General features: G+C 39.0%; 1 protein-coding gene across 8 annotated transcripts in view; it reads right to left on the reverse strand.

Annotated features, from left to right (window-relative positions):
- ANKS1B (ankyrin repeat and sterile alpha motif domain containing 1B) overlaps window positions 1-16,308 on the reverse strand; it is a 1,421,217-nt gene that overhangs the window by 48,464 nt on the left and 1,356,445 nt on the right. For all 8 annotated transcript variants that reach the window (XM_049884161.1, XM_049884160.1, XM_049884159.1 and 5 more), the window contains 2 exons: window positions 12,708-12,836; window positions 9,986-10,057 (listed from right to left, as the gene is read on the reverse strand). In XM_049884161.1, the coding sequence (XP_049740118.1) occupies window positions 9,986-10,057; window positions 12,708-12,836 (201 nt within the window). The remainder of the gene's footprint in view (window positions 1-9,985; window positions 10,058-12,707; window positions 12,837-16,308) is intronic.

Raw genomic sequence — 16,308 nt, forward strand, 5'->3', positions numbered from 1 at the left:
GTCAGGGTTCTATTCTTTCACCATACCTATTCAATCTGTATGCTGAGCAAATAATAGGAGAAGCTGGACTATATGAAGAAGAACGGGACATCAAGATTGGAGGAAGATTCATTAACAACCTGCGTTATGCAGATGACACAACCTTGCTTGCTGAAAGTGAAGAGGACTTGAAGCACTTACTAATGAAGATCAAAGACCACAGCCTTCAGTATGGATTGCACCTCAACATAAAGAAAACAAACATCCTCACAACTGGACCAATGAGCCAATGAGCAACATCATGATAAACGGAGAAAAGACTGAAGTTGTCAAGGATTTCATTTTACTTGGATCCACAATCAACAGCCGTGGAAGCAGCAGTCAAGAAATCAAAAGACGCATTGCATTGGGAAAATCTGCTGCAAAGGACCTCTTCAAAGTGTTGAAGAGCAAAGATGTCACCCTGAAGACTAAGGTGCGCCTGACCCAAGCCATGGATTTTCAATCACATCATATGCGTGTGAAAGCTGGACAATGAATAAGGAAGACTGAAGAACTGACGCCTTTGAATTGTGGTGTTGGCAAAGAATATTGAATATACTATGGACTGCCAAAAGAACGAACAAATCTGTCTTGGAGAAAGTGCGGCCAGAATGCTCTTTAGAGACAAGGAGGGGGAGACTGCGTCTTACATACTTTGGACATGTGGTCAGGAGGGATCAGTCCCTGGAGAAGGACATCATGCTTGGCAGAGTACAGGGTCAGTGGAAAAGGGGAAGACCCTCAATGAGGTGGATTGACACAGTGGCTGCAACAATGAGCTCAAGCATAACAACGATTGTAAGGATGGCGCAGGGCCAGGCAGTGTTTCGTTCTGTTGTGCATGGGGTCGCTATGAGTCAGAACCAACTCGACCGCACCTAACAACAACAACAACATTTAATTCTTCCACGGTTTCTCAGGGACTGTGAAAGTATAAAGCTTTTACATAAAATAAAGCATTCAGCCACATAAAGACAGAATCTAGAGTTACAACAAAATAGAGTTGATAAGCCCTGAAGGTTTATGGCTTCTCATGAGAGTCCCCCAATTCTCCGTCACCTAGGAACACATCGCAGATACGAAGTACATGCAACCAAGAGATGTGACAGCAAACATCAACACATTCATGTGTACTGCTTCTAGGAGCGTAAACTGGAATTTCTCTGGAAGGCAATTTGGTAATAATTACATAAAGTTTTAAAATGTGTATATCCTTTGATCCAGCCATTCTATGCTTAGCGATTTATTCCACGGAAATAATCAGACTGGTTGCAGAAGACTTAGGTAATGGAATGTTTATGCCTAATTCTCCAGACTGTCTCTTCACGCATTCACATGCATCACTTTTCTACCAAACTGAACTATTCTGTGACAGAGGTCACTACTGGGTGGTACAATTACAGTGGTTTTTATTTCTCCTTTACCTATTTCTATTTTAAAATTAATTTGCCAACGGTCAAAAAGTATTGCTTTTGTTATACAATAAGAAACAAAATAAAGTTGAGAACATTTCTTATTATTTTAATTTAAAAAGCCAACACATGGAATTTTTTTTTAAATTGTGCTTTAAGTGAAAATTCACAGTTCAAGTCAGTTTCTCGTACAATATTTATACACACATTGTTACATGATCCTAGCTGTTCTCCCTATAATGTGACAACACACTCTTTTCCACTCTGTATTTCCCGTGTCCATTCAACCAGCTCCTGTCCCTCTGCTTTCTCATCTTGTCTCCAGACAGAAGCTGCCCATTTAGTCTCACATATCTACTTGAGCCAAGAAGCATACTCTTCACAAGTATCATTTTATGTCTTATAGTCCAGTCTAATCTTTGTCTGAAGAGTTGGCTTTGAGAATGGTTTTAGTTTTGGGCTAAGAGTGTCAGGGGGCCATGTCTTCTGGGGTCCTCCAGTCTCAGTCAGGCCATTAAGTCTGGTCTTTTTATGAGAATTTGAGTTCTGCATCCCACTGTTCTCCTGCTCCATCAGGGATTCTCTGTTGTGTTCCCTGTCAGGGTGGTCACTGGTGGTAGCCAGGCACCATTCTAGTTCTTCTGGTCTCAGGCTGATGGAGTCTCTGGTTATATGGCCCTTTCTGTCTCTTGGGCTAATATTTTCCTTGTCTTTGGTGTTCTTCATTTTCCTTTGCTCCAGGTAGGTTGGGACCAATTGATGCATCTTAGGTGGCTGCTTGCTAGCTTTTCCAACACATGGAATGTTTCAACACATCACTGGTAAGTACAACTTCAGGATTTGTGTGTATGTGCTCATCTTGAAGTTATGAAGGGACTCACTTGATGAGCTCCTTCTCCCAGGAGGCAGGTTCCTGTCTAAGCTCGACCCCTTCCTAGTTGTATGGCTTTGGGCAAGATACTTAATCTCTCTCTGTCTTAGTTTCTTGATCTGTAAAATGGGTATATTAATACAGCACCTATCTCATAGAGTTGTGGGGATTAAATAAGATAATTGAGTTTCTGGCATGTAGGGAGCACCAACAGATTTTAGCTATTATTATTATTCTGAGGATGGAGGTTTTCACTTAGAAAGTCCCTTTCTAAAGCACAATACCTCACCATGAAAGACAGCAGAAGCAAAATCAAAATCTTTGAGCCCAGCTGAGTAACTGCCTGGCTTGTGACATGTTATCAGGGTAGCGAAATGGTGGCTGCAACAATGAACATTCAGCAGAGCAACATACCTGGGCCAATGACTCACTGATTCAGTCAACACGTTTAGAAAGAGAGCTTAAGACAAGTGGGAATTAAAGACAGAAGGAGCACATAAACTGTTTCGGTGATTTGGAGCAACGAAAGTGTTCTATGGGGAAAAATGCTGCTAACAAGAACAATAAAAACAAAAATAAAAAATACAGAAAATTGAGGTATGAAACCAGTGTGGAATAAGATGGTTGGTACTATTTGGTCTTCTGTTGGGTAGGCCTCTAGGAAAACGTTCGTAAAGGGAAACATGTGAGCAAAGGTGGGCAGTAGGAGTTAAAAATGTGGCTGTTTATTTGTGTGTAAGGCTACTTCAGCACACACACACACACAAACACACACACCTTTAAAGGATCAGACCTGTATTCACATGGCAATATTGGGAGAGAGTGAATGGCAAAATATTTGATTCTTTCCTGAAACTTGGACAACAGAAACTTTTAAAAACAATTGTTTGTGAATTGTGTCCCACCCTGGTTCCTGAGATGTAATTCCTGGAATCATCCCTGAAAAGGACAATTCCTCATAGAAGGGATTTCTACGAGGACAGCAAACTAAACATGAATCTCCTCCAAGGACTAGGAAAGAGGTTTCTTGAATTTAACATTCCCATCTAATTCTAAAACCTAACTCTTTTCAAGTTTTCCAACCTACTCCCCACTACCAATTCGTTTCCTTAAAAGCATAATAAGTTACGAGGGTGGGGAGGGAGGGAGAGGGGGATTCACTAAGTAGGTAATAGACAAGAATTAGGCGAAGGGAAGGACAACACATAAAACAGGGGAAGTCAGCACAAATGGACTAAACCAAAAGCTAAGAAGTTTCCTGAACACAAACACCTTGAGGGAGAGAGTGGCAGGGGTTGGGGTCTGGGGACCATTGTTTTGAGGGACATCTAGGTCAATGGGCATAATAAAGTTTATTAAGAAAAATGTTCTGCATCCCACTTTTGTGAGTGGTGTCTGGGGTCTTAAAAGCCTGCAGAAGGCCATCTAAGATGCATTAATTGGTTCCAACCCACTTGGTGCAAAGGAGAATGAAGAACACCAAAGACACAAGGAAAATAAAAGGGCCACATAAATCAGAGACTCCATCAGCCCGAGACCAGAAGAAATAGATGGTGCCTGGCTACCACCAATGACTGCCCTGACAGGGAACACAACAGAGAGTCCCTGACAGAGAAAAAGAAAAGTAGGGTGCAGAACCCAAATTCTAGTAAAAAAGACCAGACTTAATGGTCTGACTGAGACCAGAGGAACACCAGAAGACATGGCCCCTGGACTCTGTTAACTCAAAACTAAAACCAATTCTTCAGATGAAGATTAGACTGGACTATAAAACTTAAAATAATATTCATGAAGAGTGTGCTTCTTAGTTCAAGTAGATACAGGAGACTAAATGGGCAGCTCTGGTCAGGTCGGGAGGCAGGATGAGAAAGCAGAAAGGGACAGGAGCTGGTTGAATGGACATGGGAAACTTGGGGTAGAAAGGGGGAGTGTGCTGTCATATTGTAGGGGTTGCAACTAGGGTCACATAACAATATGTGTATAAATTTTTGTATAAGAAACTTGAGCTGTAAACTTTCACCTGAAGTACAATTAAAAAAAAAGTTAAAAAAAAAAAAAAGGCATAATAAAGAGAAACAAAAGCCTTCACATTTTCTACCATGGAACAAACTTTTACTTGAAAATCTATGTTTGAAAGTGTATACTTCAGAACTGCTTCCAGACTGAAAGTTTAAAAATCAAACAAGCTAAGGGGGAGCAGGCTCAGTGAGAAGTCTGAACCACAGTGAAACTGCTTGAGCCTTTGGGAAATAAAGGTTCCAACTTAAACACGCTGAAAAATTTTCTTATTCCTGGCTAAAAAGTAATTTTGAAATATTTCCTTATTTCCTTACATTAAGAAGGCCAGTATTCCATGATATTCTAGTTAAAAACAGAGTTCTCTTTTTTTTTTTAAAGAGCAATTTTCTTAGTTACAAACACCTGTGAACAATCTGAACCATCAACTACGGGGTTAGAGAAAGTAAGATTTCAGAGAGCATTAAATTTAATAAAATGGTCTCCTCTTACAGTAGCAGATGTTTCTTAATAGTATATTTAATTAGGGAAGTATATTAGTGATAATTATACCCTGGGGCAAAATTCAGGGCTGAGGAATGGGATTATGCACCCAGAGAGGCAAAATGGAACAGGAGAACCAGAGCTGGCCAGAGCCAATCCCTCATTTCACCAAACACTGTATGTCTTAGATTTCCAAGGTGGCAATTACTCTCACCACAGAGAGCACTGAAAGGCTAAAGGAGCATATTTACTGCTTTGTAAGATCCAACTCTGATAACACGTTATTTAAAAGAAGCAACCTCCAATCTACTTGGGAACAAATTCCAAAACCCTACCTGGTGCCATTGAGTCGATTCCAACTCATAGTGACCCCATAGGACAGAGTAGAACTGCCCCATAGAGTTTCCAAGGAGCGCCTGGCAGCTTTGAACTGCCGACCCTTTGGTTAGCAGCTGTAGCAGTTAGCCACTACATCACCAGGATTTCTGGGAACAAATTGCCTCCCAAAAATATAAGACTGCAAAATTATATATACCATCTTCTCTACATTTCTCTTCTTGACGTTGCTTCTTTTTTCCTTTTTGGCAACTGCCTTTTAAAACTGGAAGTAAGAGTGCAGGATTCCTAAGGTTTTGAATATTCTCTTACAGACTGTGTACACAGAAAACCAGGGTAAGGACGGAGGCACTAGCATAAAAAAAAAAAAGCATAATAGTTGGGGAAAAACAAAGCAAGTAATCCAATGCAAATACATGAACAAATTAACTAGTTTTTCAAACATCTGGAGGAAGGGCCAGCATTTTGAGATTTTACTGCACTAGACATTTTACACACATTATCTTATTAAAATCATCACAACAACCTTATGAGGTACCCGGCGCTGAGGGTACAAATACAGTCCCTGCCTTCCAGGGTAGGGTAGGGTATGAATAACCAGATGTTTACAGTGTGTTTGTTGTGTTGTGTGCCATCGAGTCAGTTCTGACTCATAGTGACCCTATGTGACAGTAGAACAGTCCTAAAGGGTATTCCAGCCTGTAATCATATGGGAGAGATTGACAGGTCTTTTCTCCTACAGAGCTGCTGGATGAGTTTGAACCCCTCACCTTTAGGTTGGTAGCTGAGCGCTTAACCATTGTACCACCAGGGCTCCTTTTATACAATGTAATGTGAGCTAAAACAGAGGAAAGGTCCTGGTACTATATGGAACATGTTAGGAGGGGCGTTGTATTCAGGGTCCCAGGGCTAATGCCATCCCTTAAGAATCCTTTCAGAAGTTAAGACGGATTCTGAGCATGGATTTAACTGGAAAACTGAACCAGTAACATAAAAGATAGCACAAAATGAATACGTTCAGGCTAAACAGACGTCTCTTACAACTCACATTTGTTTAATTGTATATTTACTAATATAAGTTTTCAGATTTAATTTTGCACAAATATGTCTGTAAAAGTATTATGGTAAAAGAAATAAGCAGCCGAAGTGTACTAGTAAAGAGGAAAATAATTCATAAAAATCATGCTGCCTATAAGTGCACCTCAGTATCAAAGCATACCTGATCTCTTAGGCTTTTATTAGAAAAAAACTCTAAAAGACAAGGCACAAATTACAATTTTACTTAATAAAATATTATCACAGTTCAAGGCAAGTTGCTACTGACTCCTCTTCACTAAACACAACTCAGAAGATAATGATAAGGGGGCATTATTTAGAGTTTGGATCCACGGTGAATAAATCTTACGACAGTTTGAAGGGGGAAAATTTTGAACAAATAAAGAATGAAATAATTTCATATTGTAGAATGATGTGAATTACTATATCTAATGCATGTTAGTTTACTATAGTGTATTTTAATTGAAATACTATGCATATAACAAAAATACCATAAAATTAGTGTAAAACCGTATTTCAGAACTAGAGGGGACATCAGAGATGAATGAATATATTAAACTTAGAAATTAACCAGTTCTGACTACAAAGCACTCCAGATGTTTCCGTTGTTGCTAGCTGCAGTTGAGTTGATTTTGACTCATGGTAACCCCACCTGTGCAGAGCAGAACTGCTCCATAGGGTTTTCAAAGCTGTGACCTTTCAGAACAGATTGCCAGGTCTGTCTTCTGAGAGGTTTCTTCTTGGGCAAAAGGGAATGTGTTAAAGTGTTTTGAAATTTTTTTTTTTACAGTAACTAAGCCCTGGTATCACAGTGGTTAGGACCTAGGCTGCTAACCAAAAGATTGGCAGTTTGAATCCACCAGCCACTCCTTGGAAATCCTATGGGGCAGTTCTACTCTGTCCTACAGGGTCACTATGAGTCGGAATCAACTCAATGGCAATGGGTCTGGTTTGGTTTTTTACGTGTCTTATGTATTTCCCATGGGAAATGTGATTATTCTGGGAGTTGTGGCTGAATATGCCACCATGTTGAAAACAGAAAATAGCATCTTCGGGTTCAAAGTGAAAATTAACTGAAAGTTGAGATCTATGCTGCTCTTTGGTTGGTGAGTTCTTATTCATAATAGTCCCAGAAAACAAATCAAACACGCACTTCTGGTTTTGAAAGGCTCCAGTGAGCCCAATGAATGCAGCTTTAGCTACTGTATCAAAAACAGATATATTTAATCAAGATGGAAAATACGGGTTTGGGATAGTCTAAGAAGCAATAAACTTTCCATTTTCATGTAAACTGCTCAAAATAAACACCAAGGGTAGCAAACGAGAAAAACGCCACCACAGAAGAAGGACTTCTAAATAGATGGCTTTCTCTAAGTTTCATTTTAAGCAACAGAAATGTATTTAACTAAATTATTCTCCACTGAGACTATTACGATGGCTTTGTTATTGCTGTCAGTATGGGATTTCAGATCCATTCAATTTCAAGAAATTGACTAAAATTCAAATCACAGATCTGGTGTATTTTCAGTGGTGATATGTGCACTGTGCAATGTTTATGCTGATGACGACACTGAATAGCTGGACTCAGTTTAGTTAATAATATTAAATCAGAGATGCCAGATTCATTTCTTATATATGTTCATGAATATCTCTAAAATTATCATGAAGCTTGATGACTGAAAAACTTTCCCATTTTCTCATTGGTGATGTAATTTAGATCTGATATATATTTAGAATGCAAGAGTATCATGGTTATAAAACCAGGAAGAACGCTAAAGAACATTTGGTCCAATGTTCTCAATTTTTAAGTAAGAAAATAGGCCCAGGAGAAGCAGAAGAATATAGTGGTTAAAAGACCTGAAATCTAGTCTCAGATTTGCAATTTATTTGTTGTATGACCTCCGAAAAGTTATTTAACCTCTTAAGGCCCCAGTTTCTTCGTCTGTAAGATGGGGATAATAACTGTACTAATCTCCTAAGTTGTGGTAAAGATTAAATGAGATAATTATACAGGGCATTCAGCACGAAGTCTGGTACATCATAAATGCATGTAAATATCAGCAGTTATATTTATTGTGACCAAAACAATGAAGACCAGAACAATGAACAAATCAGTTTGGAAGAAATACAACCAGAATGTTCCTTAGAAATGAGGATGGTGAGACTTTGGCTCGCTTACTTTGGACACATCATTGGGAAAGACCCATCATTAGAAAAGGGTATTATGTTTGGTAAAGTAGAAAGTAAGCAAAAAAAGAGGGAAACCCTCGATGAGTTGGACTGACACAGCAGCCACAGCAATGGAAAGATCAAACACACCAGAGATCAGTAAAATGGCACAGGACTGGTCTGCGTTTTGTTCCGTTACACATTCGATTGCCAGGAATCAGAACCAACGCAACGGCAACTAGCAACAAGGCAAGTTCGTAGAAACAAAACTAGAACTTTGCGTTACTGACACCTATCAGAGTTTCTTCATCTACACACAGGACCTGGGATAAAAACTCACTGGTACTGACAAGTATAACTCTACCTTGAATAGAAGTATAATGATTTCAGTCATTTTGCTATTGACTAAAATATTAAAATCAGCAGTCATATACAAAGGTTTCAATTTCATGAATATTCACACATATTTAGCTTTCCATGAATGTTACATATTCCATGTTTACCTTCATAACTGTTTTAGTTCAATAATATGCTGTTAAATATTTCCCACCAAACTCTGTTCATATGAAAGAAATGCCACACATAAAAGCTAGGGTTCACCTGCTAGGCTCCTTAGGTTTGGCTTTGATTAACTGCTATATTAAATCAGCCTGATATTCTCTTTAACCTTTTTTTTTTTTAATTGTTGTTCTCTGTTGTTGTTGGATGCTGTTGAGTCACAGCGGTCCCATGTGACAGAGTAGAACTGTCCCATAGGGTTTTCTAGGCTGTAATCTTTATGGGAGCGGATTGCTAGGTCTTTCTCCCAGAGTCTCTGGGTGGATTTGAACTGTCAACATTTTGGTTAGCAGCTGAGTGCTCAACTGTTGCGCCATCAGGGTTCCTTCAACCTGACATTTTTAACTTGTACTGTTACTCAGATAGCTACATATTCTCTCTACATCTACTACTATGAAGGAAGGAAGAATATGGGACAAAGGACAGAAAAAGCTAAGGTGGACCTGTAATATGGGCGAGATTAGGTCTGCTTGGCTAAAACAGGCACCTAGGAGCCCAGGAGTAGTCACAAATCACAGACATTGCCATTCAGTCAACATTTACTGTCCTTAAATGGTTTAATTCAGATTCAATTTTTTCCTTACATTTAAAAAAAAAAGCAAAATAATTAAGAAGCCTCATAAAGACTATAAACTTTATATAATATGGTCCCAGTGCTTCTCCATTTGATAATTTTTAGTTGACTGGAGGTCTTTTCAGGAATTATTCTCAGGATGCCAACTGGGCACTTAAAACATTTTCTTGTAATAAACTGAAGAGATCATTCCTCCCCTCATCTGGAGAATGATCAATGTAGATACAAACCATTTTAAAGCTTTAAAAACAACTAAGAGCAAATGCAATATGATATAAAAAAACCAAATAACAGACATAAGCCCTGAAACTACAGGGAGATAAGTTCAAGTATAAACATCAACAGAACCAAAGCACCTTTTTATGTAACACCAGTGTGATTCAGCAGGCCCACAGATAGAGAAAAGAGTAATTTGAAAAGTGGCAATTTATATCCATACCCAGTATTTATTATTTCAGCTACTTGGAATAAAATATCTGGCAAACTTACCCGCATTTTTGCACAAGCATCCTGGGTTGATTCTGTCCCCCTGAGCTCTTTTATCAGCATAGAACCTAGATACTAAAATAAAATAAAGATTCAATGGTTTGTGAAAAAGAGAACATAAATATCAGTAATGATTTAAAAACAAATCATGAAATCCCCAGGTCTAAGTTTTCTGGCTGTAAACTGTTGCACAACTTTTAAAAGCTAACAGTAACTAATCCTAAGAAATCAGTGCATCCAACGGGAGAATGCAGCTGAATTAACCAAAAGTTCTGGGGGTAGCAAATTGCTCTTTATTATAAATTGCAGCATTTTCTAAAGAGGCCATCTTTCAAATCATATTTAACTGCAAAATGGGGCATCTAAAAATGTTTTCCCATTTTTTTTTAAGGCAGCAAAGTCTGCAAAAATAAATCACACTACTATCTATGTAATTACAGGGTTGCATGAGACAGCTGAGAAGCTAAGCAACATGTACCCCATTTGGGCTTATTTGGTTGCATAGGTAATTAACGTTAGACTGTTCTTAGGCCGAGAGGCATTTTTGGACCTTTTTCATTCACAGCTGTGTGCCCTATGGTTGATCCACCTGAGAACAGGGAGAGAGGTGGCATGGGCAGAGAGGGTGTGATTCTCAGTTGTTTCCTAATGGAGAGAGCTGAATCCCTGAGTCCCTGTAGCAAACTGACACTTGGAGGACCTAACGGAGGTAGAAAAAGGATAAGAGAGGCTAGGAAATACCAAGCCCCCTGGTGGTGTAGTGTTTAAGAGATCAGCTGCTAACCAAGAGGTTGGAGTTTGAATTCACCAGCCACTCCTTGGAAGTCCTATGAGTCAGAATCAACTCGATGGCAATGGGTTTGGTTGCTGTTAGGTGACTATAACCAATACTGCCCTGGTATAAAACGCCACTCACACTTCAAGTTCTGACTGGGAGCAAATAGTTTTAAGTAAAATATCTATTTTGCCCTAGTATCAGTTGACTACTCCTCAACCTTTTGAAGCTTCCACAGGGTTCCTTCCTTTTGTTTTTTTTTTTAATACCCTTCAGGAAACCCTGGTGGCGCAGTGGTTAAGTGATATGGCTGCGAACCACCGGGTGCTCCTTGGAAACTCTATGGGGCAGTTCTCTGTTCTATAGGGTCGCTATGAGTTGGAATCGACTTGACAGCAACATTTTTTTTTTTATAATGCCCTTCAGGAGCCTTGGTGGCATAGTGGTTAAGAGCTCAGCTGCTAATTAAAAAGTGGCAGTTTGAATCCACCAGCTGCTCCTTGGAAGCCCTATGGGCCAGTTCTACTCTGTCCCATAGGGATGCTATGAGTTGCAACTGACTCAAGGGTAACCGGTTTTGTTTAGTTTTTTTTAATGCCCTTCAGGAGACCCTGGGTGGTGAAAACATTAATGTGTCCTGCTGCTAACCAAAAGATTGGTGGTTCGAGTCAGCCCAGAGTCATCTCAGGAGAAAGGTCTGGTGATTTACTTCCAAAAAAAAAAAAAAAGACACTGAAAACCCTATGGAACACAGTTCTACTCTGAAATACATGGAGTCACCATGAATTGAAATCGATTTGATGGCAACTGGTTGGTTGCAGTGTCCTTCTAAAAAAAAAAAAAAAAGAAAGAAAAGAAATCTAAAAAGCTCTCTATCCATCTTTTTTTTCCCTTCTTTTCTTCCTCTCTATGTATCTTTTAAAGAAGTGAATTAAAATAATTTTAGAAGAGATTCAAAGGACACTTCCTGAGACAACTGGAGACAGACACCCTGACATTCCGCAGAAACAGGGCTGGGGGTCGGTTGTGCTGATGTGTAGCCCCTGACTTAGGGAGGGTGTGCAAGGGCACAAAAGCAGAGGGCTTGGTAGAGGGCCTTGAAGAAAGGCATGCTGTTCAAAAAAGTGCAGGAATTTGGGGCTTGTGTTTTGAGGAAAGAAGCAAGCATTTGAATCCTGCAGTTTTGAGGAGGTCACTACTGAAATAAATCCAATGCTGCAAGATAAGTAAGCAATAAAGGAGGAGCAGATAGCACAAAATGAAAAAAAAAAAAAAAGCCTAATTTGCTATGATAACGCCCACATCTTCATCAAATTAAGGAATATGATCTCGGTGAAATCCTTTTTTTTTAAAAGTTATTTCAGGAAAGTTTACCCTAATTGAAACATTTTATTAAGAGAGGCAGTTTCAATTCAATACAGAGGGCTTAGGTGCTTTTCCTGCGGTAGTCATGACAACCACCACCTGCCACAAAGCCTACAGCATCTTTTGAACATTTACCTGTTCACATTACTCATAATTCTCAGCTAAGCAGTTGGTTGACTCCTCTAAAAATAAAATAACAACACCAACAATAAACTAACCCTAATGATGACAATGAAAAGAACTTGGTATTTAAAGTGGAAGACCCAACGTTTTGAGATCATTGGTGAGTGAGTGGAAATGTATATATGTGCCCTATTTATACTCATTTTTGTTTTAAGATTGTGCTCGGCCACATTTCTTTTTTAAAAACACTACTATATTAGAAACCAAACCAGTACGGTTATAAAGCTCTATTTGAGCTTTCTCTTTGGATAGGCAGCTGACTACCTTAGGAAAAAGAGAAGGTGAAAAAGAATTCAGGAATTTCAGTGTTGGGCATCTTGCTATAATTTTCATACAGAAGGAAACCAGAAATATACCCTCGAGCCCCTCTGGCACCCAAATACAGAAGATGGGTTAACTTACAAAAGCTTTGTAGTCACATGATTGGAAGATGAGCTTTTCTGGGTGGTGCTGCCAGTACTGTACTGGAGTGGAGGCTGTGGCTTCATTTGGAGGTCGTAACGTGATGGAAGGTTCTCCCCAGTCTCCTGTCTGAAAATCATATTTATTCTAGATGTAATATGAGCAATAGGCAAAGTTCATTCCCTACAGCTAGCCTGAGTTCATTTTATACACATGTGCTTATAAATGTACAAAGGTGTCTGGGTGTCTTGTATGTACATAAACTACTCTTACTTTTTATTACCTTTTTATATGTATTAGCGTCATATTCCTCAAAGCTGAATTAATCTTTTGAGGTGTGAAGAAGTTGAATTATTTTATTTTTAGAATGCCACCCTCATGTAAATAATTTAAAAATAAAACATAAAAATATTCATGAATGACTTACTAATTGATAGATGGTCTGATACAACAGAAAAGAACACACAACCTTTGAAAGAATTTTGTTTTTAAAATTGTCTGAAATTTTCAGTGTGAGTTGCTTTTCCACTCAGAAGTCACAGTTCCATTCCAATTTCCAAATATGACACGTACCATGTACTTTGGATAATTTTATATCTCTGGATAAAAGGTGCTGTAAGTTTGATTCTAAGCACAATTTTAAAAGACAAATTTACTGATGGGTGACAATGAGTTCCTCCTATCTGAATTCAAATGTATTGAAATAACGCCACCATGACTGTCTTGGATGTATACAGCTACTCAGAAAACCCCAAGCACCCAAGAAGACTAAACATTTAAATACCAAGTTTGGACCTATGTGCATATGCATGTATTTGAGCACCCTGATTCACAAATACAAGCACATTCACATAGATGACAAATCATATAATATATACACCCACTAAGACAGACAGAGAGACATTCCATCATTTCATTTATGATTTCCCTGAGATTAGCTCTCCCTGATTTTTTTTTTTTTTTTTACTATAACTACTTAGTATAGGCATCTACAAAGTGAAAGTCCTGTGTTGGCAAGGTGTTTCTGGGCTCTAGTCTAACTGACACATTATGTAAGAGATTTCTTACTCTTTTCCTGGGTGAAGAATCTGATTTTTTGAAAATTCTGTTCTTTATCTCAAATGGACATAAATAAAGCTCTGTAACAGGCAGATTTCCCAAGTCACTCTCTTCTAACCTGGATTCAGCTAGTCTTACAGAATTAAAGAGAAATGATCTTTTCTGGGAGTTAGAGGAATATAAAAAGGTCTCATATGCTCCAAAACCAAATAAAACCTTGGTTAGAGACCAACTGCCACAGAAGTATGAGCAAACAGGCTGGCACTCTGGAGGCTCTTTCAACTTTGGGTTTTCAAGGAGTTTGGGACAAGGATGCAAACTTTGGGATGTAAGTGTGTTTGTGGGGAGAAAGTCCATAATTTCCATTAAATTCTTTGAAAGGATCTAGAACCGCCCAAAGGTTAAGAACCACACTTTCCCAGGAAGGGTTTAAATAGGATGTGTGTTTTGGGGAGGAGGACCAGCATTTTTTTCCGCACAGTTTGGACTTGTATTAGATGGAATTCATATTGGTGGCTGCCAATGTTGGTAAAGGCTTAGACAAAGGTGTTGCCTTCTGGAAATTTCTTACTGGCTTTAAAGAACCAGAAGAAAATTCTAGGGTCCCTCAGAAATGGACAGGCCTTTTCATAGAGGTATACAGCCTGAAGCTTTTTCCTTGAGATAGATCACTCTGAACTGCCAGAAGAGCAAGGTTCCCCTCCTGCTATTTCCTAGGCTTCTTACTGGGATGGGGGATGAGTCAGCATCCCTCTGACTCTTCTCTCATGCTCTGTTCTGAGTTATTCTCCAGGTGAGTTTTTCTTTAGTTGCTGACTTACTGGCGTACTGCTTGATTTTCCTATCTCCAGTTTGTTGATATTCTTAAGACTTTATCTGTAATACTCACTTTAGCATTTTTCTCATCTGACTTTTGCGGTTTCTCTGTATATTTACATGAATTTTCATTTTGGAGAAGCAATTATGGACTGCAATCAATTTGGGATTACATTTTTCTCTGGCTTCCTATTTTAAATCTTTCTTTTCCTTCTCTTCTCAAACTTTTATTATCTCCACTGGCTGGGATCTCTCTCAAAAAAAAAAAAACTGGTATAAAATTCAAAACGTAGGATATGTGGATTTTAATATTATTTTAAAGACAAGTGTAATAACTTTTGAATGAGAAGAGTTTAAAACTCTGGAAACATGCAGCTATGGAATCTTAAACAAAAGCTCTTCCCAAATCTTGCAAATTATCAGCAGTTCCCCCATTAACCACCTCCCCCTTTTCCGCACTCCCTCGATAAAGCAACAACAACATAGCAAACAGGTATTGTACACTGAAGTCACAGGTAACACTGTTAACAGAACAACAGAAGTTTGAACGCAACTCCGTGGAATGGTACAAAAGGAAGATCTGGTCGGCATCAAAAGATCCTTTGTTCTAGTCTCTGCTGATATATGACAGCTCAAACCAAGCGCTGATTCAAGTTAGCCCTGATACAGTTTAGCTGAGGTATACCTCGGCTGAGCTCAACAGGCAGTTTTCAAAAGAGCCTGAACAGACATGGTGAGAGCTGGGAGTACCGTGGGTTGCAGGGGAAGGGTGGGGAATAGCGCTGAGGCTTGAGACCAGGGGGGTGAAGCTAGGGTTATGTGAACATTTAGCCTGTTAGTACATTAAGCATGCAAATCATATGCAAACTCATTCTCTAATTATTGAATTAGCTCAGACACTTTTGTAATTAAACTTTATGAATTCCATACACTTAAAGCAGACTTACAGCCAAACACTGGTCCAAATGTTTATATCATTCACATAAGTTGTAGCAGCCATTTTGGGAATAACAAGCTCCAGCACATATCACCTCAGCTTGGAAACCATTCCGATCTATTTGATAACCACTTGAAGAAATCAGGGACACATTCATTAACTGTTTAGGCAGTGCCATCATCTGCTCGCCTAGGTCTCGACTTTGTCCAGAAACCACAAACCACCTGCTGTGAGTCCAGACTGATCTCACAGGGCCTCCCCTAGGTGCTATGGGGAGAGATAATTACAGGGAAGATAAATATAATCCTTATTTTCTTTGTGGCTCTGAAATATCACTCCAGTCCAAATATTTTTAAATTCCCTACAGGGACTGAATCTGTCTTGGAAATAGAAACTGAGTTTTGTCATCCTTAGTGCTATTTCCAGAAATTCATCCTTAAACAGAGGGAAAAGGGTTCTTAAGATTGAATTAATAAGAAAGTAAGTTTTTCGTCCTGGAAACTAATCAACTTCTTTTTTGTTTGTTTTTTCGACCTTAGGTCTAGGAATATTTATAAGACTCAGCTTGTAGGTGTTGATTCTTCTCTGGAATTCATTTAACGGGAACAAATGGACTCCAAAAACTGAACTTGGCTTTAAGCTACCGTACAGGACAGGTATAGCCTTGGCCCTTGGGTGGGATTCTGCTTTACACGGTGAACTGCCAGTAAAAACAAGAGTTCAGAAATCTCCATCCTCTCGGAGGCTGAATTACAACGGGAATAAGCTATGGGGGAGCTAGGTAGAGTA

This window comes from Elephas maximus, chromosome 4 (genome assembly GCF_024166365.1).
Source record: "Elephas maximus indicus isolate mEleMax1 chromosome 4, mEleMax1 primary haplotype, whole genome shotgun sequence".
In the NCBI taxonomy this organism is placed as follows: Eukaryota; Metazoa; Chordata; class Mammalia; order Proboscidea; family Elephantidae; genus Elephas; species Elephas maximus.